Raw genomic sequence first — 27,792 nt, forward strand, 5'->3', positions numbered from 1 at the left:
GTGAGGGTCGGGGACACCGCCGCCCGCGAGGGGTGTCGTTGCCGAGCCGACCCGGTCACTCGGCTGCGGCCACTCTGCTCCGCGCAGAGGCTCGGATGGCGGCGGCTGCGCTGAGGGACGCGGCTCAGGTAAGTGCTGCTGCTGCGGGTTCTCCCCTGCCCGTTTCCCACCCAGACAGTAACGCCCCGAGCGGGGGGCGCCTGTTTCCGTCTCTTTAGCCCAGGCCCCTGGTCAAGGACCGAGGCCTTCGGGACGGGGCCCCTGTTTCTGCCCACCAGTGTCTTGCGGTGTCGGTGGGGCTTGGAGAGGCAAGTGAACCGGGAACTTCGGGGAACCTGGAGTCTGTCTTGTTTCTCCGAGGAACAAAGTTTGAGGCCCACTTGCACCTGGAGCGGTGCAGTAGTGATTGTACTATAATTCTTACGGCTCTGGGACCGTGGAGAGTTTTGAGCCAAGGAAGGATAAGGTCTGAGTAAGGTTTCAGAAATACTCCAGAGCTTGTTCAGTGGAAGTACAGAATGCAGGGGCCGATGAGGACACGGATGCAGAGGGCAGTTGCTTCTCCCAGGTCATAACAGGTAAGAGGTTGCAGTGAGGACTGAGGCACGGAGATTAGACAAGCAGTCTGAGGTTACCTGGCTGGTACCGGGCAGAGGTCCAGGAAGGCCTGAGCCCCTGGAGCACCGCCGTGGTCACTTTCCTCCATGGCCTGCCCTTCCCCACAGACTCCCAGGGCTGCAGAAGCAGTTTAATTAAGTGGGGTCTGTCCCAATCCTTCACTTCTTCTGAGCCCTGCGTACACATATGAGGTGTCTTTGGGGGCTCTTCGCCTGCCATTCTCCAAGTCTCTTAGTTTGGGGACCCTGGAGAACCCTGTGCTCAGGGTCCTGAGTCCAGGCCTGGGCATATGGAGGGGGTTGCCATTTCCCACCACCAATGGAATGAAGTTTGGAAGGTTACTGCTGGAACGCGTACCAGTTTGTGGAAAGGCACTAAAGTGAAGCTGAGCTAGTTTAGGTAATTTCTTGTGGAAATAAATAGCAGGGAGGAGGAGTTAGGTTTGAAATGACTGCCTGTGTATTCTGGAGGCCATGGGAGCTTCAGATCAGGGAGGGAGGTTTTCTTACCCAGGTCTTCAGGCTCCATCTGGTCAGGCAGTAGGGTAGATGTGTGGGAAGATGGGCTGTGGATTTTTGGGAGTGAGGCTGTTTATGGTTTTGTTTGTCCCGGTTTTTGCAGGGCAGTGTGACCTTTGAGGATGTGGCTGTGTACTTCTCCCGGGAGGAATGGTGTCTGCTTGATGAGGTTCAGATACGCCTGTACCTTGATGTCATGCTGGAGAACTTTGCCCTTGTATCCATGCTGGGTAAGGTCCTCATACCCACCCATATCCCCTGAACTAGGCTCTGTCTTTCTCCCTTTTTCCAGGAGCAGCTTTGTTGTTCTCACCTTTGGACCATGGGTGCTACTTTCTTGTTCAATCCTTGGGTAGGTGCTGTGGTTACTATGGGGATGCTGAGTGCATCCCTACTTCTTAGTGCCCTTCACCTGTAGCCCCCAAGCCTTGCAGGTTAGGATTCAGGAGCCTTAGGGTTTGTTTGTTTTTTTAAGTGTCTTTATTTAACCTTCGTTCTTTTTTTTCTTTCTTTCCTTTTTTTGGTGTGTTGGGAGGGTAGGTAATTAAGTTTATTTAGGTATTTTTTAAACTAAGTTTTTAATTTTAGAGCATATGCTGTACCAGTAGAGCTATACCCTTCCCCTCTCAAGATCCTCAACCTTGCAGTCCGCCTGCTAGATGCCTCCTTGCTTGCTATCTGTTTGGCCATGTGACTGTCCAAATCCATAGTATCCAAGTTTTGACCCATTCCTCTACCCGGTATTGATTTGTGTCTGACTGTGCAAGAAACTTGTCACTGTCCTGGTCACTAGTAAAACAGACCATAAGCTGTTCTTACAAGACCCCTTTCCAAGGTTCCAATTCTTCCACATCCGTGCCAGCATCTGTTATTTTCTGTTCCTTGGATTATAGATATCCCAGTGGGTAGGAAGTAGTACATCTTTATTATTTTGATGGCATTTCCCTAGTGCTGTACTTATTGACCATTTGTATATCTTTAGAAAAACATCTGTTCAAGTCCTTTTTCATTTTTTTTAATTGAAGTACAGTCAATTACAGTGTGTTAGTTTCTGGTGTATAGCTCAGTGTTCCAGTCATGCATATACATAAGTATACTCCTTTTCATATTTTTTCTCATTAAAGGTTATTAAAAGATATTGAACAGAGTTCCCTGTGCTATACAGAATAAACTTAAAAAAATCTATTTTTATACACTGTGGCTAACATTTGTAAACCTCAAACTTCCAAATCCTTTTTTTTAAATCATGTTTTTTTGATTGTTGTTGAATTATAAGCTTTATTCACATATTCTGGATTTTAATCCCTTCTTGAATCTGTGATTTGCATATGTTTTCTCCCATTATGTGGTTGCCTTTTTCACTGTGTTCATAGTGTTCTTTGATGTACAAAAGTTGTTCAGTTGATTTACCCCATCATCACTGAGGTATAATGGACACATAATGTGTGTGTTAAAGTTATGCCACAATCATTGTTCAGTTTTGAAATCCTGTTTCTTTTTTGTTGCTTGTGCTTTGTTGTCATGGTCAAAAAATCATGGCTGAATCCACAGATGAAGCTTTTCTCCTTTTTTGTCCTAAGAATTTTATAGTTTCAGCTTTTACATTTAGGCCTCTGATACATTTTGAGTGAATTTTTATATAGGGTGTTAGGTAAGGGTCCAGCTTCATTCTTGTGTGTGTGCATATCCAGTTTTCTCAGCAACATTTTTTGAAAGCACTGTCCTTACTGAATGGTAATGGTCCTCCTATCAAAAATAAATCATATGTATGAGGGTTTATTTTTAGACTGTATTCTCTGTTCTATTCCATGGGAATATGATTATGTCTTTATGGCAGTAGCAGTCTACTTTGATTATTGTAGCTTTGTAATAAGGTTTGAAATAAGGTGCTGTGAGTCCTTTTTTTTTTTCTTTTGTTTTCTTTTGGGGGGGCAAGTAGTTAGATTTTATTTATTTTTAATGGGGGTGCTGGGAATTGAACCCAGGACCTCATGCATGCTAGGCACACTGAGCTATACCCTCCCCAGGTGCTGTGAGTCCTTGAGCTTTGTTCTTTTTTCATAATTGTTTGGCTCTATGGAATCCCTTGAAAACATGAATTATAGACACATCATTATCACTCAGTACCTGAAGTTTACATGAGTGTTCATTCTTGGTGTTGCACATTCTGTGGGCTTTCATAAATGTAGAATGATGTGTATCCACCATTATAGCGTCAGAGAGAATGTTTTCAATGCAGTAAAAGTCCTCTGTTCTCCACTGTTTATCCTTTCCTCCCCTGTACCCTTTGGTAAGCACTGATTATTTTTTCCACTGTCTCCATAGTTTTCTGTTTTCCAGAATGTTACATAGTTGGCATCATACATTATGTAGCCTTTTCATCTTGGCTTCTTTCACTTAGTATATGCATTTAGGCTTTCTACATTTCTTCTTTTTTTTTTAATTTAAAATTGTAGTATAGTCAGTTTACAGTGTCAGTTTCTAGTGTACAGCATATCTCAGTCATACATGTACATACATACATTCGTTTTCACATTCTCATAGGTTATTACAAGATATTGAATATAGTGTCCTGTGATACACAGAAGAAACCTGTTTAATTTTTTATAGTAGTTAGTATCTGCAAATCTTGAACTCCCAATTTATACCTTCTCCCCCGTTTCCCGCTTCCCCCACCCCATAACCATAAGTTTGTTTTTTATATCTGAGATTCCATTTCTGTTTTGTAAATAAATCCATTTGTGTCTTTTAAGATTCCACATATGAGTGATATCATACGGTATTTTTCTTTTTCTTCTTGGCTTACTTTACTTAGTATGACAATCTCCAGGTCTACCATGTTGTTGCAAAAGGCATTTTATTTTTTATGGCTGAGTCATATTCCATTGTGTAAATATACTGTAACTTTTTTATCCAGTCATCTTGATGAACATGTAGGTTGTTTCTACATTTCTTTTCATGACTTGATAGCTCACTGCAGTTTAGCTCCAAATAATGTTCCCTTTATCGGGATGTATGGTGTTCATCCACTCATCATCTGAAGGACTTCTTGAGTGCTTCCAAATTTTGGCAGTTAGGAATAAAGATGCTGTGAATATCTGTATGAAGGTTTTCATATGGTTATAAGTTTTCAACTCTTTTGCATAAATAACAAGGAATAGGATTATTGGGTGATAGAAGAGTTCAGTTTTTTAAGAAATTACCAAACCATCTTTCAAGTGGGCTCTACATTTACTCATTCCAGCAAGCAATGGATGAAATTCCTGTAGCTCCACACCATTACCATCATTTGCTGTTGTCAGGTGTTTGGATCTTGTCCATTCTAATAAGAAGGTAATGGTATCTCATTTTGAGTCAATTTGCATTTCCTTGCATTTTTGTTTATGCTCAATAGTCATTTGTATATTTTAGTGAAGTGCCTTTATTGGTCTTTGGACCATTTTGTATTTGAGTTGTTTTCTTAGGAGTTTTTTTGCATTTAACATTTAGGTCTTTATGAGCCATTTTGGATTAATTTTTGTGACACATGACAGGTTTGTGTCTAGATTTTTTTTTTTGCATGTGATGCTCAGTTCCAGTATCACTTACTAAAAAGTGTTACCTTTTCTCTGTTGTGTTGCCTTTGCTCATCTGTCAAAGATCAGTTGACTACATTTGTATGGGTCTATTTCTGGGCTCTCAATACTATTCATTGATCAGTTTGTCCATTCAGCAATACCACACTGCCTTGAGGACTGTAGATACTGTCTTGAAGTTTAGTAGTGTCAGTCTGCCAGCTTTGTTCTTCTCCAGTATAGTGTTGGCTATTCTGGAACTTTTTCCTCTCTATATAATATTAGGACCTATTTGTTTGTATTCACAATGTTACTTGCTGGGATTTTGGTTTGGACTGCATTGAGTCTGTAGATCAAGTAGAGAACAACCGACGTCTTGCAGTAATGGATCTTCCTATTTGTGAATGTTTAGTATCTTCCCATTTATTCTTTGATTTCTTTCATCAGAATTTTATAGTTTCTGTAATACAGGTTACATGTGTGTCTTGGTAGATTTATAACTATGTTTCTCTCACCTTTTTTTTTTTTTTTTGGTCCTATGCACATGGTATGTTTTTTTGTTTTTTGGTGTGGGGAGAGGTAATTAGGTTTGTTTATTTGTTTATTTATTTATTTTTAGAGGAGGTACTGGGGATTGAACCCAGGACTTTGTATATGCTAAGCATGTGCTCTACCAGTTGAGCTATATCCTCCCCCTGTGATATTATGTCTTTAATTTCAGATTTAACTTGTTCATTGCTGGTATATAGGAAAGTAATTGACTTTTGTGTATTAATCTTGTATCCTGAAACTTTGCAATAGTTGTTTTTTAGTTCCTGAATTTTTTTTTGTTTTCTGTTTTTGTGTTTTTTACATGGTTGATCCTGTTATCTGAAAATGAGGACAGTTTTATTCCTTCTTCCCAATCAATATACCTCTTATGTACCTTTCTCATCTCATTGCATTAATTATGGGTTCCAGTACAAAGTTGAAAAAGAATGGTAAGAGGGAACACCATTACCTTCTTCATCTTAGTGTGACAGCTTCTTTAGTAAGTATGATGACAGCTATAGGGTTTCATTTAGATTATCAAATTGAATTTTTCCTTTATTTTTAGTTTACTAGGAGATGTAGATTTTTGTCATGTGAATGGATATCGGATTTTGTCTGTCCTTTTGCTACACTTACTGATGAGGTCATCTGTTTTTAACCTATTGACATGAATTATATTGATTTTCAAATGTTAAACCAGCCTTCTATACCTGTCATAAATCCCACTTGATCTTGGTGTCTGATTCTTTTTACACAGTGTTTGAATCAACTTAGTAATATTTCATGAGAATTTTTTCATCTGTGTTCTTGAGAGATACTGAGCTATACTTTTTGGTATATCTTGTTTGGCATTAGAGTAAAGCTGTCTCCATGGAATGAGTTAGGAAGTATTCCCTCCATTTTTATTTTCTGAAAGAAATTGTAGAGAATCATAATCTCTTCTTTATATGGTTGACAGAATTCACCAGAGAACCAATTTGGGCCAGTTCTGTTTGGGAAGGTTATTCATGATTGTTTCAATACGTTGATAGATGTAGACCTGTTCAGATTTTCTATTTCTTCTTGTGTGGGTTTTGGTAGACTGTATCTTTCAGTTGATGTAAGTTATCAAATTTATGGGCATATTTTGTTATTATCCTTTTAATGTCCATGGTATCTGTAGTGATGTTTCCTCTTTCATTTTGGATATTGGTAATTAGTGTCCTCATTTTTTCTTCTTTAGCCTGACTAGAATTTTTTAATTTTTATTTTATTGGTGTTAAGGAACCAGCTTTGAGGGGAGGATAATGCTCAGTGGTAGAGCTCTTGCTTTGCATGCACAAGGTCTTGGATTCAGTCCACAGTACCTCCATTTATTTAAAAAACAAAAACAAAAACAAACAAAACAACAACCTTAAAGAAAAATAAAGAATCAGCTTTTTTTTTGGCTTTGTTCCTATTTCTTAATTGATTTTTAAAATTATTTCTTTCTTCTTCCTTTGTATGTAATTGTCTCTCATTCTAGTTTCCTAAGGAGGAAACACACATGGATTTCAGATCTTTCTTCTTTTCTAATATATGCATTCAGTGCTATAACTTTCCCATGAACATTGCATCCTCATATTTTGACAGTTGGTGTGTTTATTTCAAAATATTTTGAAATTTCCCTTGATTTCTTCTCTGACCCATATATTACTTGGAAGTGTGTTGATTAATTTCTCAATATTTTGGATTTTCCAAGTATCTTTCTGTTACTGGTTTCTAGTGTTGTAATTCCACTGTGATCTGAGAAATGACACTGTATAATTTGTATTCTTTTAAATGTTATGAGGTGTGTTTTATGGCCAAGAATGTGGTTTATCTTGGGAATAGTCTATGTCAGCTTGAGAAGGCCTGTAATCTGTTGTTTTTGGATAGTGTAGCCTAGTAGTCTATAGATATCCATTATATCCAGTTGATTGATGGTAGTGCTCTTCAGTTCCACAAAATCCTTAAAGATTTTCTGTGTGCTGAATCTGTCCATTTCTGATAGAGGAGTGTTGAAGGAAGTCTCCAACTGTTACAGCAGAGTTACCTATTTCTACTTGTAGTTCTGTTTTGCCTTATATTTTGACATTCTGCTTTTAGGCAAAGATACGTAAGGGATTATTGTGCATCATGGAGAATTGACCCCTTTACCATTGTGTCATTCTCTTTGTCCCTGAAATCTTTGCTTATTTGAAATCCGCTCTGTAATAAATACAGTTCCTACAACTTTTTCTTAGAATTAGTGTTAGTCTTTCTCTGTCCATTTACTTACTTGGTTTTTTTTTCCTATTTTATTTATTATTGTATCATTTAATTTGGGGGGGGTTGGTAATCAGGTTTATTTACTTTTAGAGGAAGTCCCTGGGGATTGAACCCAGGACCTTGTGCATGCTAAACATGTGCTCTACTTCTTGAGCTATACCCTCCCCCTTCTGTCCACTTTTTTTGAACTATGTGTATTTTTGTGTTGAAAGTGGGTTTCTTGGAGAGAACATATATTTGAGTCCTGTTTTTTGATCCACTCTGATAATCTGTCTTTTAATTGGTACATTTAGAGTTTTGACATTTAATATATTGGTGTAGTTGTGTGAATATCTAACAGATTTGTTACCATTGTCTATTCATTGCCTGTTTTAGTCATACACTCTTCTATTTGTAGTTTTGAGTATTTTGTATAATTTCATTTTTTTTTTGTTAGCCTATCAGTTATGCTTCCTTTCTTTCCATTTTTTATGTAATTGCCCTGGAATTTACAATATGTGTTTACAACTAATTGAAGCCCACTTTTAAAGACCACTATATGGCTTCATGGGTAGTTTGAATAGCTTATAATTTTAAAAAATCCTAGTTATTTTCTCTCTTCCATTGTATTAATGCTGCCATTTATTTAATTTTTACATAGGCATATGTAACTGTTGTGTATAAAAATGCATAATGAAAAAAATAAATAAGAATGCATAATGGAGTACATCGTTGCTATTGTTCTTTTGAAAAGACTTTTATTTGTTAGATCTGAGTAGATATTTTTCCAAAGAAGATACGTAAATGACAAACAGCTATGTGAAAACATGATCAATATCACTAATGGTCAGGGCAATGGAAACCAAAACCACAATGAGATACCACATCACACCTGTTAAAATGTTTATTATCAAAAAGACGAGAAATAAGCATTGGTGAAGATATGGAGAAAAGGGACTTCTGTGTGGTGTTGGTGGGAATTGCAACAACTATAGTAAACAGTATGGAGAATCCTTAAAAAATTAAAAATGGAACTATCATATGATCGAGCAATTCCACTTCTGTGTATTTATCCAAAGGGAGTGAAATCATCTCAAAAAGATATCTGTATACCATGTTTATTGCCACATTATTTACCATTTGCAAGACATGGAAACAATCTAAGAGTCATTGATGGATAAATGCTACCAGAAATATGCAATATATGGAGTATCATTCAGTACTATTCAACCATAAATGAAAAAAAAAATAAGGAAATCCCCCCACTTGCAACAGCATAGATAGACCTAGAGGGCATTATGCTAAGTGAAATGAGTCAGACAAAGAAAGACAAATACAGTTGTCCTTCAGTTTCCACAGAGGATTGGTTCCAGGAGCCGCTGTATATACTGAAATCTGCAGATGCTTAAGTCCCATCATGAGCTCTCTGATTCTGAAGTTTAGCATTTGTGGGTTCATCCAAGGATATCATGTAGTGCTGTGTGTATTTATTGAAAAATACCTGTGCAGAAGTGGACCCATGCAGTTCTAACTCATGTTGCTCAGGGGTCAACTGTACTACATGATCACACTTATATGAGATCTCTAAAAGGAAAAAAAAACTAACTCAGAACAGAACAGAGGTTGCCAGAGCAGGGGATGGGGTGGGTGCATGAAATGGATGAAGGGTATCAGAAGCTACAGACCTTTAGTTATAAGGTGAATAAGTCCTGGGAAGGTAATGCACAGCATGGTGACTATAGTTAACAGTATTGTATTATATATTTGAAAGTTAATCATAGAGTAGATCTTAAAAGTTCTCATCACAAGATAAATTATTGTGACTATGATGCTAACTAATCTTACATTGGTCATCATTGCACAGTGTGTACACATATCATCATGTTGTACACCTTAAACAAATACAGTGTTACATGTCAATTATATGTCAATGGAATTCTTTTGTTCTCTGATGCTCTTCCTTTCTGTATGATACCCAAATTTCTGATCCATCATCTTTCAACTCTCAAGAACTTCATATATTCCCAGTTTTTGTGTGTCTAAGAAAGCCTTTATCTCACCATCACCTTTGAAGGGTAATTTTGATGGACACCAAATTCTAGGTTGGTGAGGTTTTCCTCATGCCTCCCAGCACTTTAAATGTCTCATTCCAGTTTCTTCTTTGCATGAGCTGGGAGGAGAACACAAATGTAATCTTTTTATTGCTCCTTTATAGGTAAGGTGTTTATTCCTTAGGCTTCTTTCAGAATTTTTCCCCCCCTGAATTCGAATTTGGTATGCCTAGGTGCAGTTTTTTTGGCATCAGATGTGCTTGATATTCTCTGAGCTTCCTGAATCTGTGGGTTTAGTCTGATGTTACTTTGGTGGAAATTTTCCATCAGTTTTGGTTCAAATTTTTTTTTTTCTCTTTGTTCTTGTGATGTTCCCATACATGTATGCTAAACCTTTTTGGAGTTATCCCACAGTTAATGACTGTTCTTTTTTTGAGTCTTTCTGTGTTATTACCAAGAGAACATCGTGCTCAGAGATTCTTTCTTTAGGTTTGTCCATTGTATGAATAAGCCATCACAATCATTCTTCATTTCTGTTAACGGTGTTTTTGATCCCTGGCATTTGTTTTGGTTCCTTCTCACTATTTCCGTCTCTCTGCTTACATTGTGCTTCTGGTCTTGTATGCTGTCTCCTTTATCCATTGGCAGCATAACATTTATGTTCCCACTTTGATCATTCCAGCCTCCCTGTGATTTTGATTGAGTTATGAAGCTTCCTTTGTCACTTAAACTTTTTTTTTGACTTTTAATGTGCCCTGCATCTTTTCTTGATAACTAGCATGATGTATTGGGTGAAAGGAACCATAGTAAAGAGGCCTCTCTGATGTGCTGGTAAGATGTGGAGAGGAGAAGCATGCGGAGTCCTGTAAGCATTCATGGTATTTTTAATTTTCAGGCCTTCATTGAGCCTGTGTGTCAGGACTGTGAACTTCACAAGTGTTTGTCAGTTTATTTTTCTCTCCCTTAGGTGGGACCGGATGGGTGGGAGAGGCTGGATTTGGGTTAATTCCTTTTTCCCAGATCAGTTAGGCTCTAATGAAACTAAAGCAGATGATTGGGCTTTGGTTAAATAGTTTCTGCTGAAGGCAGGCCTTGTTAAGAAGAACAGAATGGTCTGGCTATTTTATTTCTCTAGTCTTTATTGTTTCCTTTTTCAGAAAGCTATGTTTGGTTTGTTATTTTTGTATTTTGTCAAGTTTTAAAGATGGGTTGTTTATTCATAACATTTCTTTTTTAAATGCATTTATAGCTTTCAGTTTCCCCCTTAGTACTGCATTTTGCTGCATCCTAAAAGGTTTTTTTTCACTGTTTAAGGAATTTTTATTAAAGCAAGAATTTTATAATCCAAATTACATTTCCTTGCTCAGTTGTCAGTTCTGTTACTTAAAAGAGAATTGACATTCTGAGCTATTCCACAATAAAGAATTACAAAATTAAAGGAATGCTTTAAATTTTTGTACTTTGTTGAAAATTCTTTTTCCCAGGGTCTATAAAACATTAATTTGTTTTTATATTTTACTGTTTTTTGTAGTTTTTTGTTGTTTTAAAATCAGTAAGTAATCTAGGTGTAGCATTATATTTGCTAGACCTGGCATTTGCTCAGTACATAAAGTTCGAAGTTTCCTTTCCTTTTTAAATTCATTTCATATTTTGCAATTTTTTCCCCATAATATTCAAGTTATTCGGTGTTTACGTATTTTTCTTCGGTGAAGCACAAGTTTCTTTTCATGGCTCCTGATCAGCTGTAAACAGCTGGAACACCAGTGGCGCTGTTCACTGCTTTCTGGGCAGCCTCTTTAGCTTGGTGGGCTTGTAGCAAGCTACAGCTTCATCAGCTTTAGAACGGAGAGACTGGAGACTCGAGCATATGAAGAAGCTCTGAATTATCAGTCTCCAACAACATGCCAGTGATTTTACCAGCAAGAGTAGGGTACATGGCTTGAATTAGAGGGGAGAGCCATTCACCCAACATTTGCTTCTGCTCTTGTGGAGGGGCAGATGCCAACATGGAAGCAGTCAAAGGCTCCTGACCTTGTGCGTGAACAGCACACTGCTGCACAGTAACTTGTGGCTGTGCATTAAGAAGTTGTTGAGGATTGGGAACTCCTGCAGTGTATTTATACTGTGGAACCGTGCAAATGGCAGGAGTAGCTGCAGCAGCAGATGCAGGATGTGGACCCATCGTCTGTGCTGGTGTGTTAGCCACACGCTGTGTCGACAGGACTCATGGGACCTGTGAAGAAGCTGGTCTCATAGTGCTAAATGCTGGTCTAGGAGCAGCTGGGCGGATAGCACCGGGCATGTTTTGGAATGGATGAAGTCTGGCACCCTGCGCGGTCCAGCGAGGACGTGGTCTTAGTTGAGCAGTATGGCTGGGGGGGATAGTACGCAGCAGGTTCTGAGTTTGGGATAGCTGCCATGAAGTAACCTGAAGGGGGTGCTGGCTGGTAGGGGTTGATTCTGGGGTCAGGCACAGCTCTTAAACTCACCATTCTCTGCATATACTGGTTAGTGAGGTGAGTCTGGCGCTCTTCTTTGCGCAGAGCTAAGGCTACATAAAATGGCTTGGTGGCCACAGTTCTACCATTCTTTTCTGTCACTGCTTTAGTGGCTGCTTCTGGGGAGGAGAAACATACAAAACTAAAAAGACCTTTGCTGCAACCACCCTTCATCATAACCTTGCACTGGTGATTGTACCACAGAGAGGAAACCCTCCGGAGACGTTCATCGTGAGTCCCGTCGTCGGTGCTTCTCACACAAAGGTTAACACCCCCTGCTGTCTGGTGATCCTACCTTGCTTTATCTGTTCAAATTTGTGCTCAAGTTCTGTCGGCTGTTAGACTTTAGCGCTCGACCAGTGTAAATTTGTTTTCCATTGAGCTCCTTTCCATTCATCTCATCCATAGCTTTCTGTGCATCTTCATGCCTTTCAGAGCTTACAAAATCTAAAACCTTTGGATTTTCATCAGTCGTTATTTTCACGCTTAAGGACGCCCAAACTTCCCAAAGAGATCCTTAAGGCACTCCAAAATTCATGATGTAAACATTGGTGAACTCTTTGGCTCTAAGCTCCGAGTTCTGCTTCTCGTTCTTTACAAGACTTAAATCGTCCAACAGGTACTTCAGGATCATTTAGAAGCATCCCATTCATTTTTCAGTAGCTCTTGCTGCTGCTTCTTGTGTCTCAAAATGCACAAGTCCATAACACTTGGAACCATTTTCATCACAAACCATCTTACATGAAAGGATGTTACCAAAAGCAGAAAATATATCACACAGGGCTTTGTTATCAGTAGATTTGTCCAAATGTTTAATGAATGTGTTACTCACTGCACTTTTGCGAAGTGATGGATCACGCTGAGACCACGTGGCGTGTACTGGCTTTGCCTTTTATAACCAAAACTCATGGTGTCCAGAGGGCGCTCAGCGTGTCCCGAGGAGCGGCGGGTGATCATGCCCTGCAGACTCGGATTGAAAGGGTGGGCCCGGCCGGCCTGCACTTCCTGTGGGGGCATCGCCTGTGTCACGTTGGGGTGTAGGTCCCCCAGGTGGAGCAAGGCCGTGGGGTGGCTGTGGACGCTGGGGTTCATCTCCGCTTGGCTGCCAGAGGGCCACCGGCCGCGACCTGCCCAGGGGAGGAGGAAAGCAAGTGCTGGGCCGGGAAGCAAAGAGCAGGGGCGAGCGCGCAGAAACAGAGAGCGCCCGGAATCGAAAACTGCTCAGCGGCCTCAGCGAGGGGGCTAAGGGGGCCTCGGGTCTCCTGGTTCCTTCTTGGAGCTGCAGCGGGGCTGCGCGCGGGTGGGCTGCATCACCAGGTTGCTTGATACTAGAGGAAGAAAAGGTATGCAAGTCTCTGCCGGGGGAGACGTGGAGTTTTTGTAAATTTTTTTTGTTTTTTAAAAGTTGTTTTTAGATTATTTTTTGTTTTTTAGGGTTTTTAAACAATAAATGGGTGTTCCCATCCCAGAGCACACACTCCACACTGTCAGCACTAACCGCCAGGGAGAAGGGGCTGCACCCTTTAAGTTTTAGTATGTTTTATTTTTTGTTTTCTGATTTCCCTTGTGGTTTTTCTTTTGACTGTTGATTAAGAGCATGTGGTTTTAGTTCCACAAGTTTGTGAATATTTTGGTTTTCCATATGTTACTGGTTTCTGTCTTCTGTTGTGGTTGCAGAGGATAGTTTGCATGATTTTTATGTAATTGAACCTATTTTTCCTATTCATTACTGAGATCGGAGTATTGAAGTCTCCAAATATTACTGAAGAACTGTTTCTCCTTTCAGTTGTCAGTTTTTGCACCATATATTTTGCTGGTCCATTACTGGGTGTGTAAATATTTTTAATTATTGCATCTTATATTTATTGACTCTCTTGTTAAAATATAATATCCTATGTGTTCTCTTTAGACTTAAAATCTTTATTGTTTGGTATTAATAATAGCCACTTCTGTGTTCTTTTGCTTGCTATTTGCATGGAAAATCTTTTTCTAACCTTACGTTTTCAACTTGTCTTTTGTCATGAGAATATAGTTGGATTATTTTTAAAAATCTATTCTTCCAATCTTTTGCTTTGAGAGTTTAATACACATACATTTAGAGCAGTTGTTGATAAGTATTTTAGACATTTTGCTCTGTTTTCTATATGCCATAGAGCTTTGTTGTCTCTTATTTTTGTTGTTTACCTTTTTTTGTATTTAACTGATGTTTCGTAGTGTAATATACTAATTCCCTTTTCATTTCCTTTGTGTATGTTATAGAACTTTCCTTGTAGTTACCATGGGCATTACAGTAACTATGAGAAAGCCAGAACGTACTAATTTTAATTTATACCCGCTTACCATCAATAATATTAAAAAAAATTCTGCTTCAGTACAGCTCTGTGCCCACCATATTCAGTTATTCATTTCACAAAGTACATCTTTGTATTTTGTGTGTTTAAACTGAGACTAATATTTTTCTAAATGTATTAGTCTCTGAAATCGTAGAAAAACAAAAATTGCAGTTACAACCTTATAATAAAAGTAGCTTTTACAATTTTCCATGGACTTATTTACTTCACCAGAAATCATTATTTACTCAAATAACTTTGAATTACTCTTTAGTGTCTGTTCATTTTAACCTGAAGCACTCCCTTTAGCATTTGCTACATGCAGGTCTAGTGGTTAAGAACTTCCTCAGCTTTTGTTTACTTGGGAATGTCTTAATTTCTCCTTCATTTTTGAAGGATAATTCTTCCTGATATAGGAGTCTTGTTTGGCAGGATTTTTTCCCTTCATTGATTTGAATTTATCAGCCACTGCTTTCCAGCCTCCCAAGATTTTTGATGAGGAGTCTGCTGAGAATGTTGTTCTGGTTCCCTTTTCTGTGATGAGTCACATCTCTCTTGCTGATTTCAGATTCTCTTTTTCTCTGTGTTTTAACGGTTTTGACTATAATGGGCTGCAGTGTGGGTCTCAGAGTTTATCCTGCTTGGAGTTTGTTGAGGTTCTTGGGTGTTTATATTCATGTCTTTCATAAAATCTGGAATGCTTTCCTTTGTTAAATTCCTGTGGTTTTTTTCATTCGGGAATTGTACTTTTCAGCTCCTTAGTTTCATTTTTGAAAATACTTATCTTTGTTGTTATTTCCATTTTGTTGAGGTCACAAGTTTTTTTGGTCCATTTGGTTTTTTAGCTGTTTGAACATCTTTTAGATAGTTGTTTTAATGTCTTTAATCGTGGGTTCTTTCTGCACCTGTTCATAAGCTATGGCTGCTGTAGGTTTGTTATTTTCCCTTGCATGCATTCTACATTCCTCTTTCATGTATGCCTTACGACTTTTTCTTACTGAAAACTGAGTATTCGTATCTTACAGTATTGTAACTGTGGAGATCCTGTTCTCACCTCTTACCAGGATTTGCTGGGGTGGTGGGTTCTTTCTGTTGTTTTTAAGGTGTCTTTTTCCTAGATACCAACATGATGTGTAAACTTAAGTTCTTCTCAGTGTGCCTTTCCTTCCAGATGTGCTTTGATTTTTAAAATTCCCCCATATAACTGCTGGTTTTTTATTGTCTTTGTCCTCAAACATCTCAGTATCCAAAGGGAAAACCAGAAAAACGAAGAACAAGAGAACAGGTACTGGCCCTCTAAATTCCTGGATTGGCTTCCCCCAGAGGAGGAGGGTATCTGTATAGCGGTGGTACAATTTCCAACAGTGGCTGTCCCCCCAGCCGCCCTTTGCACATCTGCATTCAGAAGTAACAGTCAGCAACCTGAGTGCTGACCTCTGACATTTGGAGGAGCATGTCATTATTGCTCACTGTGGCTCCTGCAGGCTACAAGCAAACCGCTCTAGGGACATGTGCGCGGCTGCCTGCCTTGGGACTGAGGGGTTGGGAATGGGTAGCTGTTAAATGTCAAGAGCTGAACTTGATTGAGATGAATGTGACTTGGAAAGCTGCAAGTCTTCAGTAGACTGCAGCTTTGCAAAATAGTTACATCAGTTAGGTTCTGCCAGTACAATTGTTTAGATGGGGAGATGGCTTCCTAGCACTTTGTACTCCATGCTCTGTACATCCTTGCCTCTGGCTCTACTGGACATTCTCTTTGTAGTATTTCAATATCATTTGTTTGTCTGTTGTGAACTGAGTTCCTCTGGGAACTCAGTCCTTAGTGGTTTCCTGATGGACATGGCTCTGGTCTTAGCAAAAACAGCTCAGAGGAGGCCTGGATGAATGATGAATTACGGCTGGGAGAGGGCTTGGTATCTGGTCTGTGTTCAAGCCATTTCAGGAACCAATCTTACCTGATTATTTTTTTAGTGCCATTGTCACTGGCCACAAATGACCTCTATCATCCTTTAATTCTTGACACTCTGCTGACTTGTTTTTATTCTGACTCCAGCCTGGGATTAATTCCCTACCACCTCTCTAGACCACTTAATCTCATGTGGTCTTCACACTGTTTCCCCCATACTAATTTATGACACTGTTTATGTCCTGAAGCACACAGGTATCCTTTAATATTTCTTGAACATCAACTGCCTTTTCCAGGCAGATTTTCTTGGGCCTGGACATACACTTCAGCCTACATTTTGTAAGTTGAAGGCCCAGTAACACAGAGCAGCTGCTTCCTCAGTCTGACGCCAGCTCCATTTGCAGAACACAGTCCCGTGGACTGGTAGTTTCATGTGTCAGAGGTACAATTGTGGGAGTGTGTCACTCCCTCTGTGCTCTCCAAAAAAAGTCACCATGTACTTTACCATCACTTGTTTGTTTCCAGATTCTTTGCATGGAGTCGAGGGTGAGGAGACACCTTCTGAACAGAGCATATTTGTAGGAATGTCACAGACCAGGACCCCCAAGGCAGCTGTATCTCCTGAGAAGTCCCAGCCCTGTAGGATGTGTGTTCCAGTCTTGAGAGACATCCTCCACTTGGCTGAACATGAAGGAAGAAATAGGGGGCAGAAATCATACACATGTGGAGCATGTGGGAAACAATTCTATTTCACTGCAAACCTTCAGCAGCACCAGAGGCAGCTCGTTAGAGACAAACCCTTCAGATGTGATCTGTGGAGACCCGCATTTTTGAAGACCTGCACAGCCCATGCATCAAGGAATCTCTTTACCTGTAGGGAAATTGGGAAGGACTTCTTGGCCAACATGGGACTTCAGCAACAGGACGCTGATCCCAGGAAGAAAGTAAACAACAGTAGTGAGTGTGGAGCTGTTTTTCAGAGTGGAAGAAGTCATCCCAGCTGGGGAGAATGCAGAAAAGCCTCCAGCCAGACAGATGTGCTTGTTCAGGATGGAAGAGCCCTCTGTAGTGAAGGGTTGTGTGAGTGCAGCAGTTGTGGGAAAGCTTGCACCAAAAAGTGTAACCTTATTCAAGAGCTCCAGGAAGTTCCCCCTGAAGAAAACCCTTGTGAATGCAACCAACGTGGAAAATGTTACAGCAGGGAATCCAGTTTCCTTACACATCACAGAGTTCATGCTGGAGAAGGGCCTTATAAGTGCAGCGAGTGTGGGAAATGCTTTCGCCGAAGCCTCCACCTCAGTACGCACAGAAGAATCCACACTGGAGAAGAGCTTTATGAGTGCAAGGAATGTGACAAATCTTTTATCCGGAGGTGCAACTTCACTCAACATCAGAGAGTTCACACTGGAGAAAGGCGTTATGAGTGCAATGTATGTGGAAAATTTTTTAGCAGGAAATTCAGTTTTCTTATACACCAGAGAATTCATAGTGGAGAAAGGCCTTACAAGTGCAGTGAGTGTGGGAAGTCATTTAGCGGAAGCCACCACCTCAGTGCCCATAGGAAAATCCACACGGGAGCAAATCCTTACGACTGCAAGGACTGTGATAGATCTTTTATCCGAAGGTGCAACTTTATTCAACACCAGAGAGTTCACACTAGAGAAAAGCCTTATCAGTGTAGTGAATGTGGCAAGTGTTTTACCTACTATTCCAGATTCCTTACACATCAGAGAGTTCACACTGGAGAAAGGCTTTATGAATGCAGTGAATGTGGGAAGTTTTTTATCAAAAAATCCAGCTTTCTTATACATCAGAGAGTTCACACTGGAGAAAGTCCTTATGAATGCAGTGAATGTGGAAAATTTTTTAGTAATAACTCCAGATTCCTTACACATCAGAGAGTTCACAGTGGAGTAAAGCCTTATGAGTGCAGTGAGTGTGGGAAGTCTTTTACTTCTAGGTCTAGCCTCTGTTACCATCAGAGAGTTCACACTGGAGAGCGGCCTTTTAAGTGCAGTGAGTGTGGGAAGTCTTTTATTGGTAGATCTGGCCTCCGTTATCATCAGAGAGTTCACACTGGAGAAAGACCTTACGAATGCTGTGAATGTGGGAAATTTTTTACCAACAACTCCAAGTTCCTTATACATCAGAGACTTCACACTGGAGAAAAGCCTTATGAGTGCAGTCAGTGTGGGAAATCTTTTTCTGCTAGGTCTAGCCTTCGATATCATCAGAGAGTTCACACTGGAGAGCGGCCCTATAAGTGTAGTGAATGTGGGAAATCTTATATTGGTAGGGCTGGCCTCGTTAATCATCAGAGAGTTCACACGGGAGAGCGGCCTTATACATGTAGTGAATGTGGAAAATCTTTTATTTGTAAGTCTGGCCTCCTTTATCATCAGAGAGTTCACACTGGAGAAACCCCTTATGAGTGCAGTGAATGTGGGAAATCTTTTACCGATAGATCTGGCCTTCGTTATCATAAGAGAGTTCACAGTGGAGAAAAGCCTTATGAGTGCAGTCAGTGTGGGAGATCTTTTACTGCTAGGTCTAGCCTGTGTTATCATCAGAGAGTTCACACTGGAGGAAAGCCACCTGAGTCCAGTGAATGTGGGAAATCTTTTACTGATAGGTCTGGCCTCCTTTACTGTCAGAGAGTTCCTAGTTGAGAAACACTTTATGAGTGCAGTGTGATACATCTTTTTTCCAAAAGAGCCATTTGCTTCAACATGAGAAAGTTCACAATGAAGAAATGACCTTGTGAATGTAGAGAATAAGGATGGCACTGAGGCTGTAGGAGTTTGAGGTAAAAGGTTTGGGAGAATGGAGGTGCGTTATTAATTGTGCAGGCAAAAGACCATTTCTAGGGAGGAAACTGAGGCTCAGGGAGGGTGTGTCATTTTGTGAACTCTCAGCTTGGACAGGGATTTAGAATTCAGTGCCAGGTAGCCTGGTTCAGGGCATGGAGATTCTGGTCACTGCACTCTTCTTTCCCTCCCAGCTCAGCTCAAAGAACCTAAAAGAACACCTTGTCCATCCTGACATCCTGTTTCCCCTCCCCAAGCACCCTGCTCGTACTCCCATCTCCTGCTGATGGACAGGACTATGCTTTCATTCAGAACCAACATTGATGGTTTTCTGTAAATGACTCCATTTATCTACACAACCTACCGAGTGCTCAGAGTCTGTTATTGTCCTCATTTCTGAAACTTGGCATCTGTTGCTCAGAGAGTTTAAGGGACTTTCACAAGGGGACACAGCTGTCGAGGAATTGATGAGTGTGGTTCCTCAGGACGCCACATCTGCTGGCTTCATCCTGTCCTTCCCAGCATGGACTCCAGGGATCCTCTCCTGCCCAGACACATCTGCTTTTCCCTGATCATGACACCCCTTGTGCATCTCCACGAGGACATCCACTTCCACCTCCCCCATACACATTTCCTTTCTGAGAACACCTCTCCTGTGCAGTTCCTAACAGGGACAGCAGCACTAACACAGGCATCCCCAGAGGGTATGTGGTGTCACCCCAGAAGTGATACTGCTTTCAGTTGCCATATATAGTTATTTATTTCCAAGGACTTGTCCATCTTCAAAAATCTTCCTTCAGGATGTCCCTGTCACATAGTTTCTCAGTTGATGAGGTCACTGGTCTGGGTACTGTGAGGCAGTGGAGGACTCAGAGTGTCCACTGTGGCTCTCACATATCCCCATCCCCAAGGCTCTTCCTTGTCATCCCCTTGCCTTGCCCCACTGCTCTTCCCACCTTACCAGGAAAATGTAAATCGCCGATTAATGATTATTAATCAGCAGGAAATTTCCCTCTCCACCTGGAAACACACTTCATCAACCTTATGTTGAAAGATAACACTGCTGCTCACTTCAGTGAAGACTGTAAAACCCCACTCTAAAATCATGAGTTTAATTGCATCTCTCCCAGGATTCTTGAAGTTGAGTTTCTTTCATGTGTCTGTTTTTTGCCTGTGTGTCTTGTTTAGTTAAGTTTCTGTTCCTGTATTTTTCCTACTTTTAATTTTTTGAATTTTGGCTATTTTTTTTCATTGACAATTAGAAGAATAGGAAATAGCAAAGACATCTGTGGAATTTCACTCGTTGAGCAATAATATGAATGACTAATTTTCTACATGGAATAGTGATTTGGAATACTAAAATATTTTCTCATTTTTCTTCAATGTCCTATGCAAAATGTAATGGCCACATAGTTTATACACATTTAAGATCAATCTGTATTATTAACATATAGTCCCTCACTCTTTTTTTTTGAGACGGGGGTTATTAGGTTTATTTATTTATTTATGTTTTAGAGGAGGTAGTGGGAATTGAACCCAGGACCTTGTGCATGCTAAGCATGCACTCTACCGCTTGAGGTATACCATCCCCCATCACTCACTCTTTAAGTCCAGACATTCGATAACAGAATCAAACCCTGGTTTGTAATGTTAACCAATTGCCCTATTTCCCTGGTGTAAATACTCCCAATGTAGGCAATGTCAAATTACCAGCTTGTCACGGAGCATGGAGTTCAGAAGCATTCCCAGTAGCCCAGTGTATTCTGTTTCCATCACACTAGGTACCTTAGCTGCAGATAATTTTAAGAATGTAACTAATAAACCATAGTACAATGATGATAAAGTGACAGGTTTTGTATGTCTTTTTAAATAGTTTAATGAATGTTGACTTTAATTTCACGTATTTAAAATGTACATTTTGATGTAGTGACATTCTTGTACACTCCTGACACTACGCTTCCTCCTACAATTTTTAAGTCATGCTCAGCATTGACTCAGGAACATAATCAAATTTGTAACGACTATTTTTCAACATAAGTATAAACAGAATAACTGTATTTGAAGCCTGATGAACCCTTCCCCAGTCTCACATCATTTATCATTTCCATGCTTGTGTGTGTGTGTATCATGCACTTAGTGGGTTTTAGTTTATAATTTCAGGTATGTTGTTGAATGCATATCTTAGAATGCATTTCTGAAATCAAAGAGCCCTTTCATACTCCATTATGTATAAATGTATTCTAACTATTACTGTATACTAGCATAATTGGGGACTCAGTGTGACAGATTTTGAATGCTAATACCCTTCAATGCAGCTTTTACCTACAACTGATACACCACTGCACAAAGGATGTGTGACAGCAGTGAGGCCCTGTTGGGGAAATGTAATGTACTGGCCCGCCACATCAAGTGTGGTCACACAAATGCGTAAACACTCCAGGGAGACTGGAACAGACATGTGATAGGGATACCCAACAGTCTAGTGTATAAGCCATGCACACAATCACACAGTCTCTGTGGATCACCTGTGATGTGGGTGCAGACTGGCTTGGAAAGGACTTCTCCCACATCACTCCATGTTTGATGATGCACTGATGGAGTTCAGATCAGGGACTCAGTAAACACCTCAGTACAATTTGGAGACTCGTGGTGTGAGTAGCTTTGAGAAGGAGGAGGACCTGCGGTGGGATACTTACAGGCTATCTGGAATGTGTCAGCCTGCATTCAGCCCTCAGCATTTAGAATAAGGTTGGTCAAGTGTAGGTCTTGAGGAAAGGAGGGCACCTTCTTGACTGTATTTTTCTAATGGAGTGGAAGCAGCAGTGGGGTGATGGGTCAGGAAGTTAGAGGAAGAGCCTCAGGGACGGGGCCGCATCAGACATTCTTAGTTCTTCAGTGTCTTTCACGGTGCCAAGAATAGTGACCAGGACAACTGGGCAATGAGGCAGAAGGAACCTCTTGAAGCGGGCTTATGAAACAGATGGACAGGACCTTGAAAACAAATGACTGCATATGGCAGTGAGGTCACATCTGGAGTGACATTGATGACCCTGTCCAGGGTGTCTAGTTCAGTGCTGCTGTCCCTGTGAAGAACTTGAGGAGAAGAAAGGTGTTTGCAGGAAGGAGATGTGCATTGGGGGAGGTGGGCCTTGAGGCCCTGGTGGAGATGCACATGTGGGGTAGGTAATTGAAGGAGTTGGAGTCCCTGCTGGGTCGGGTGGTGGGGAGAGAAGCCTGTAGACTTGTGCAGTGTTGAGGGACCACTCATAAATGGCCTGGCAGCTCTGTTCCCTTGTCATAGTGCCTCAGTGTCTCTGAGCTGCAGACCTCTAGTTTCAGAAATGAGGGTAACAGATTCTGAACACTGGGTGAGTTGGGTAGATAACAGGTCACTCACAGGAAAGCCATCAGTGAAAAGATAGTCTGACCATCAGCATCAGATGGGGACATGAGCAGAGCCCTCTGGCTGGGGGAAAGAGGGTGTTAGCATGGACAAGGTGTTTGCATTTCCAGAGCTCAGGAGGCAAAGAGGAGTGCAGTGACCAGAGTCTTCATGCCCAGAACCAGGGCATGAATCCTAAATCCCTGTCCATTGCTAGGAGTTCACAAGGAGACAACACACCCTTTGTGGGACTCAGTTTCCTCCCAACAAATGGTCTTTTTGCTCATGGTTAAAGCAGGGGCATCTTCATGCTGTGTTGCCACCTCAGACTCATCCAACTCCTGTGCTGTCCCTAAACTTTCCACTTTCTGCTTTACCTGAACACCCTCAGTCCCTTCCACAGTTTGATGGGGAAGAAATGGGACTCCTGAAAAGACCCTGAGAACCTGTGTTCTTGGACCAAGGCAGAGGGACAAGCAGGGGCTGCCAAGTCCAGAGCCCTCCCTGTGGAGTCTCTCTGAGCCCTCTCTGGGGATGTGATCTTGAGGAAGCCCCCCGTTAGCCCTTGGCTTCAGACCTTTCACCAGATCTGAAATGGAATATCAATTTCACCCTTGGATTTAGAGGACTGGAGAGGGCACATGTTTGATGCAATTCCCTCAGTGCTCAGGTGGCCCTGTAGGTGCCACTTTTGGGAGGTGGATAAGGGTCCTTCCATCCTTTGTCCACGCTTACAGAAGTATGATCTGGTTTGACTAAAATGGAATTAACAGTGTTGAGGAAAACTTATTTTGACACCCCCCCATTATACATATATATGTAAATATAGTCAGTTTACAATGTTCTGTCAACTCGTACAGTACAATGCTTCAGTCATACATGAACACACATACGTTCATTTTTATATTCTTTTCCACATTAAGTTACTACAAGATATTGAATACAGTTCCCTGTGCATTACAGTTGACACTTGTTAAAATGGTAAGAAATATTTTATCCTGGATTTTTGAGATAGGTGTCGAGGTTATTATAATATTGGAGGACTTAGTTCAACTTTAAGTAAAGACAGCTGCGGATCTGTAGCCAAGGAGCTGAGTGAAGGGGTCAGTGAATGGAAAATTACTAACAGGAAACATCAAGTATGATGGTTGAATTAAAAAAAAAAGTGAGGAGTTATTATGCTAAACTGACTTAACAAGAATCTTGCTGAAGAATGGCTAGAGAGATCAGATACCAAGGGTAGGAAATGAGGGTTTGATCAGATGATCAGCATGGTGTTACTCTTACTAAGCTGACTTTGCAGATATCTGTATAAAGTTGAGCTAAGTATGCCCTTCGGGGATGCATACCAGGTTCAGGTCTAGGAGGGAAGAGAGCTCAGTGGAGTGTGACTAAAGCTTGTTCAATAAAGGAAGAGACTTTTTTTCTCTGAATAACATAAGTTCATTTTTCATTTGTTTGTTTTCATTAATTATGGAACACCTGAGAGGTGATCAAAATGACAGAGTAAGAGGCTGTGGTACCAACTTTCCCCCACAAATAATCAAATATACATCTAGATGTGAAGCAATTCTTGCTGAAAATTATCTGGATACTGGCTGAGGAACTTGTATACACTCATGGCTGTAAGAAAGATACAGACACAAGTGGGTAGATAGGGAAGAAAAGTAATTGGGTCTGGAGGTGGGGACTCAGAGAAGAAGGGCGATTGCAGGGGCAGACACCCAGCATGGGGAGCAAGTGGGTCAAGCCACGGATTTGGCTCCCAGTCCTAGGGTCTGTGTCTTGGAGATAAACTTTCTTGAGTGGTTGGAACACCAGTGGGACAGCCAGAGACCCTGGAGAAGCCTGGACCCTGCTTGGAAGGAATGTGTATACTGCCTGCCCTTGATGCTGGGAAGAGGGAGGTTTGATTTAGCAGCTACTTGTTTCCTCTGATCCTCTAACCACACCCCCTTGGCTGATCAGGTCCAATGTACTGGCTCTGCTAACTCCACACCCTCATGACAATGGATCTGTGTCAGCCAAGAAAACATTCAACCCTGGGACCCAAAGGTAACCTGGGCCAGAGCCTGAGTGGGACTTCAGTGGCCATTGTCTCTTACTTCTCCACCAGTACATCAGAAGCAGCCCAGAATATACAAAGACCCAGGGAATAATAACTCAATGGCCAATATAGAAATCTCACTAGGAGTAATGAGTAACAATGCAAGTCATAGAGAAGAATGCATAGATCGTCTGGAAGATAGAATAATGGAACTCACCCAGGCAGAAAGAAAAACAAATTTTTCAAAATGAAAGCAATCTAAGAGATCTCTAGGAGTATATTTAGAATTCAACATTCAAATTACAGGGGTTCCAGAAGGAGAAGAGAATGGGATTGCAAATGTATTGAAAAAATTATGGATGAAAACTTCCCTAATTTGAAAAAGGAAACAGAAACCCATGTACAGGAAGTACATAGCTTCCCAATCAACATGAACCCAAACAGTCCTGAACTAAGACGTATCAAAATTACAATGGCAGAAGTGAAAGAGAATTCTAAATGCAGCAGGTGAAAAACAGTCATCTACGAGAGAATCCCCACAGGCTGTCAGCTGATTTCTCTGCTGATACTTGGCAGCCCAAGCCTTGGCAGGCTTGACATATTCAAATACTGAAAGGGAGAACCCTGCAACCTAAGATACTCTACCCAGTCAGATTACCATTTAGTATAGAAAGAGAGATGAAGAATGTCCAGACAAGCAAAAACCTAAAGAAATAATACTAACCTGACCCTGAAAGTAATGTTGAAGAGTATTCTCTAAATGGAAAAGAAGGAAGAATCTACAGGAAAGGGAAATGTATATTAACGAATGAAGATCACTTAAATAAGCTGGTCAGCAGATTAAAATATAAAAGAAGTGTACAAGCAGCTATAACTACAAAAAAACATTTAAGGGATGGGCATGAAGATGTAAAATATGACATCAAAACCACAAAATGTGTGGGAGGGGAGTAAAAAATGAAGACATTTTAGAATGTATTTGAAGTTAAATGACTAACAGTTTAAAACAAGTAGGCATAATTATGGGTCATATTATACGAACCGATTGGTAACCATAAATCAAAAGCCTACAACAGATAAGCAAAAAAAAAGGAACAGAAGCATAGTCCTAAAGAAAACATCAAACTGTGAGAAGAAACAGGAAATGAAGAGTACTACAAAAAACAACAAGAAAACAAGTAATAAAATGGAAATAAGTACATACTTATCATTATTTACATTAAATGTCAAAGGAATAAATGCTCTAATCAAAAGACATTGTAGGTGATTGGATTTTAAAAAGACCCTTCCAAATGCAACCTACAAGAGACTGACTTCAGGGCTAAAAACACACAAAGTGAAGCGATGGAAAAAATTATTTCATGAAAAGCAAAATGACTAGAAAAAGGGTGGAGGGGAACTGGTCATATCAGACAAAATAGACTTTAAAACAAAGGGTGTGTCTAAAGACAAAGAAGGCCAGTAATAATCATAAGGGGACCACTAAAAAATGAGGATATTATACTCACTAATATATATGAACCCAATATAGAAGCACCTTCTCAAGCTATTCCAAAAGAATTCCAAAAGAGAACGGAACACTGCCAAATTGATTCTACAAAATCACTGCTAACCTAATACCAAAACCAGACGAGACACTATAAAAAGAAAAGAAAAAGAAAATTACAGGCCACTATCTTTGGTGAATATAGACGCAAAACTCCTCAAAAAAATACTAGCAAACTGAATCCAACAATATTTTAAAAGGATCATACACCATGATCAATTTGCATTTATTTCACGGTCCTAAGAATGATTCAGCATTCACAAGCCAATCATTACGAGTCACCCCATTAACAAAAGGAAGGATAAAAATCACACAATTATCTCAATAGACAGAAAAAAATTGACAAAATTCAGTATCCATTTATGATATGATAAAAACTCATCAAAATGGGTAAGGAGGAAATATATGTCAAGAGAATAAAGGCCATTTTTGGATACACCCACAGCCAGCATCATAATCAATGGTAACAAGCCAAGAGCCTTTCTCTTAAATTCAGGAAGGAGTGAAAAATTCCCACTCTTTGGGGGAGTGTAGTAGGTCAGTGGTAGAGCATGTGCCTAACATGAGTGAGGTCCTGTGTTCAATTCCCAGTACCTACATTAAAAAAAAAAATCCCACTCTCACCACTTACATTTAACTTTTTATTGGACGCCCTATCCACAGTAAATAGGAGAAAGAAAATGCATCCAAATTTTAAGGGAAGAGGTAAAACTGTCAACTATTTGCAGGTGTCATGATACCTTATATAAAAAAGCCTAAATTCTCCACACAAAAGGTATTAAAACTAATGAATTCAGCAAAGTTATAGGATACTGAGGATCAAAATCGAGAAATCTTTTGTTCCTATACACTAATAATGTAGTATCAGAAAAAGAAAGTAAAATATCTTTTAAAACTGCTTCAAAAAGAATGTAACACCTAGGAATGAAATTAACCAAGGGGGTGAAAGACATACACCTAGAAAACTATAAAACACGGATGAAGGAGATTGATGACAATACAAAGAAATGGATAATCAGCATGTGCTCTTGGATTGTAAGAATTAGTATTGTTAAAATGGCCATACTACACAAAGCAATTTACAGATGTAATGCATTCTATATCCACAGACTCATGACATTTTCAAAAACGTAGAAAAAATCCTAAAATTCACAGGCTATGAGAAAAAAAGGACAAACAAGCAATCAACCATTGCAAATCATTTGAAGAAAAAGCAAAGCTGAAGGTATCACCCTCCCAGACTTCAGATTATACTACCAAACTGTAGTAATCAAACTGCATAGTACTGGCAGAAAAACAGACACATAGATTAATGGCATTGAACAGAGAGCCCAGAAATAAGTGCATGCACCTATGGTCAATAAATGTATAACAAAGGAAGCAAGAATATAAGGGAGAAAATGCAATCTGTTCCAGAAGTGGGCCAGGAAAACTGGACAGCCACATGTAAAACAGATTTGACCATTACCTCACACCATATACAAAAATAAACTCAAAATGAATTTAGGACCTAAATATAAGACCTGAAACCAGAAAATATCTAGAAGAGAACATAGGTGGAATGCTCTTTGACATAAGTTGTAGCAATATTTTTTGATCTGTTACCTAGCACAAAATAAGTAAAAGCAAAAATAAACAAATGGGACCTAATTAAATTTAAAAGCTTTTGCACCACAAAGGAAACTATTGACAAGACAAAAAGACAACTTATGGAATGGGAGAAAATATCTGCAAGTGATATGACCAATAAGTGGTCA

The 27,792-nt window shown here is 40.1% G+C and overlaps 1 protein-coding gene and 1 pseudogene across 1 annotated transcript; one reads left to right on the top strand and one right to left on the bottom strand.

Moving 5' to 3' along the window:
• LOC102535710 (uncharacterized) lies at nt 1-25,744 on the top strand. Its single transcript, XM_072966482.1, has 3 exons — nt 1-128; nt 1,240-1,366; nt 16,779-25,744. The coding sequence occupies exons 1-3, from the start codon at nt 96-98 to the stop codon at nt 18,920-18,922; spliced, it is 2,304 nt and encodes a 767-aa protein (XP_072822583.1). The 5' UTR covers nt 1-95; the 3' UTR covers nt 18,923-25,744.
• Nucleotides 11,258-13,109, bottom strand: LOC102535463 (polyadenylate-binding protein 1 pseudogene; annotated as a pseudogene).
• Nucleotides 25,745-27,792: the final 2,048 nt, after the last annotated feature.

This window comes from Vicugna pacos, chromosome 9 (genome assembly GCF_048564905.1).
Source record: "Vicugna pacos chromosome 9, VicPac4, whole genome shotgun sequence".
NCBI classification, from domain to species: domain Eukaryota; kingdom Metazoa; phylum Chordata; class Mammalia; order Artiodactyla; family Camelidae; genus Vicugna; species Vicugna pacos.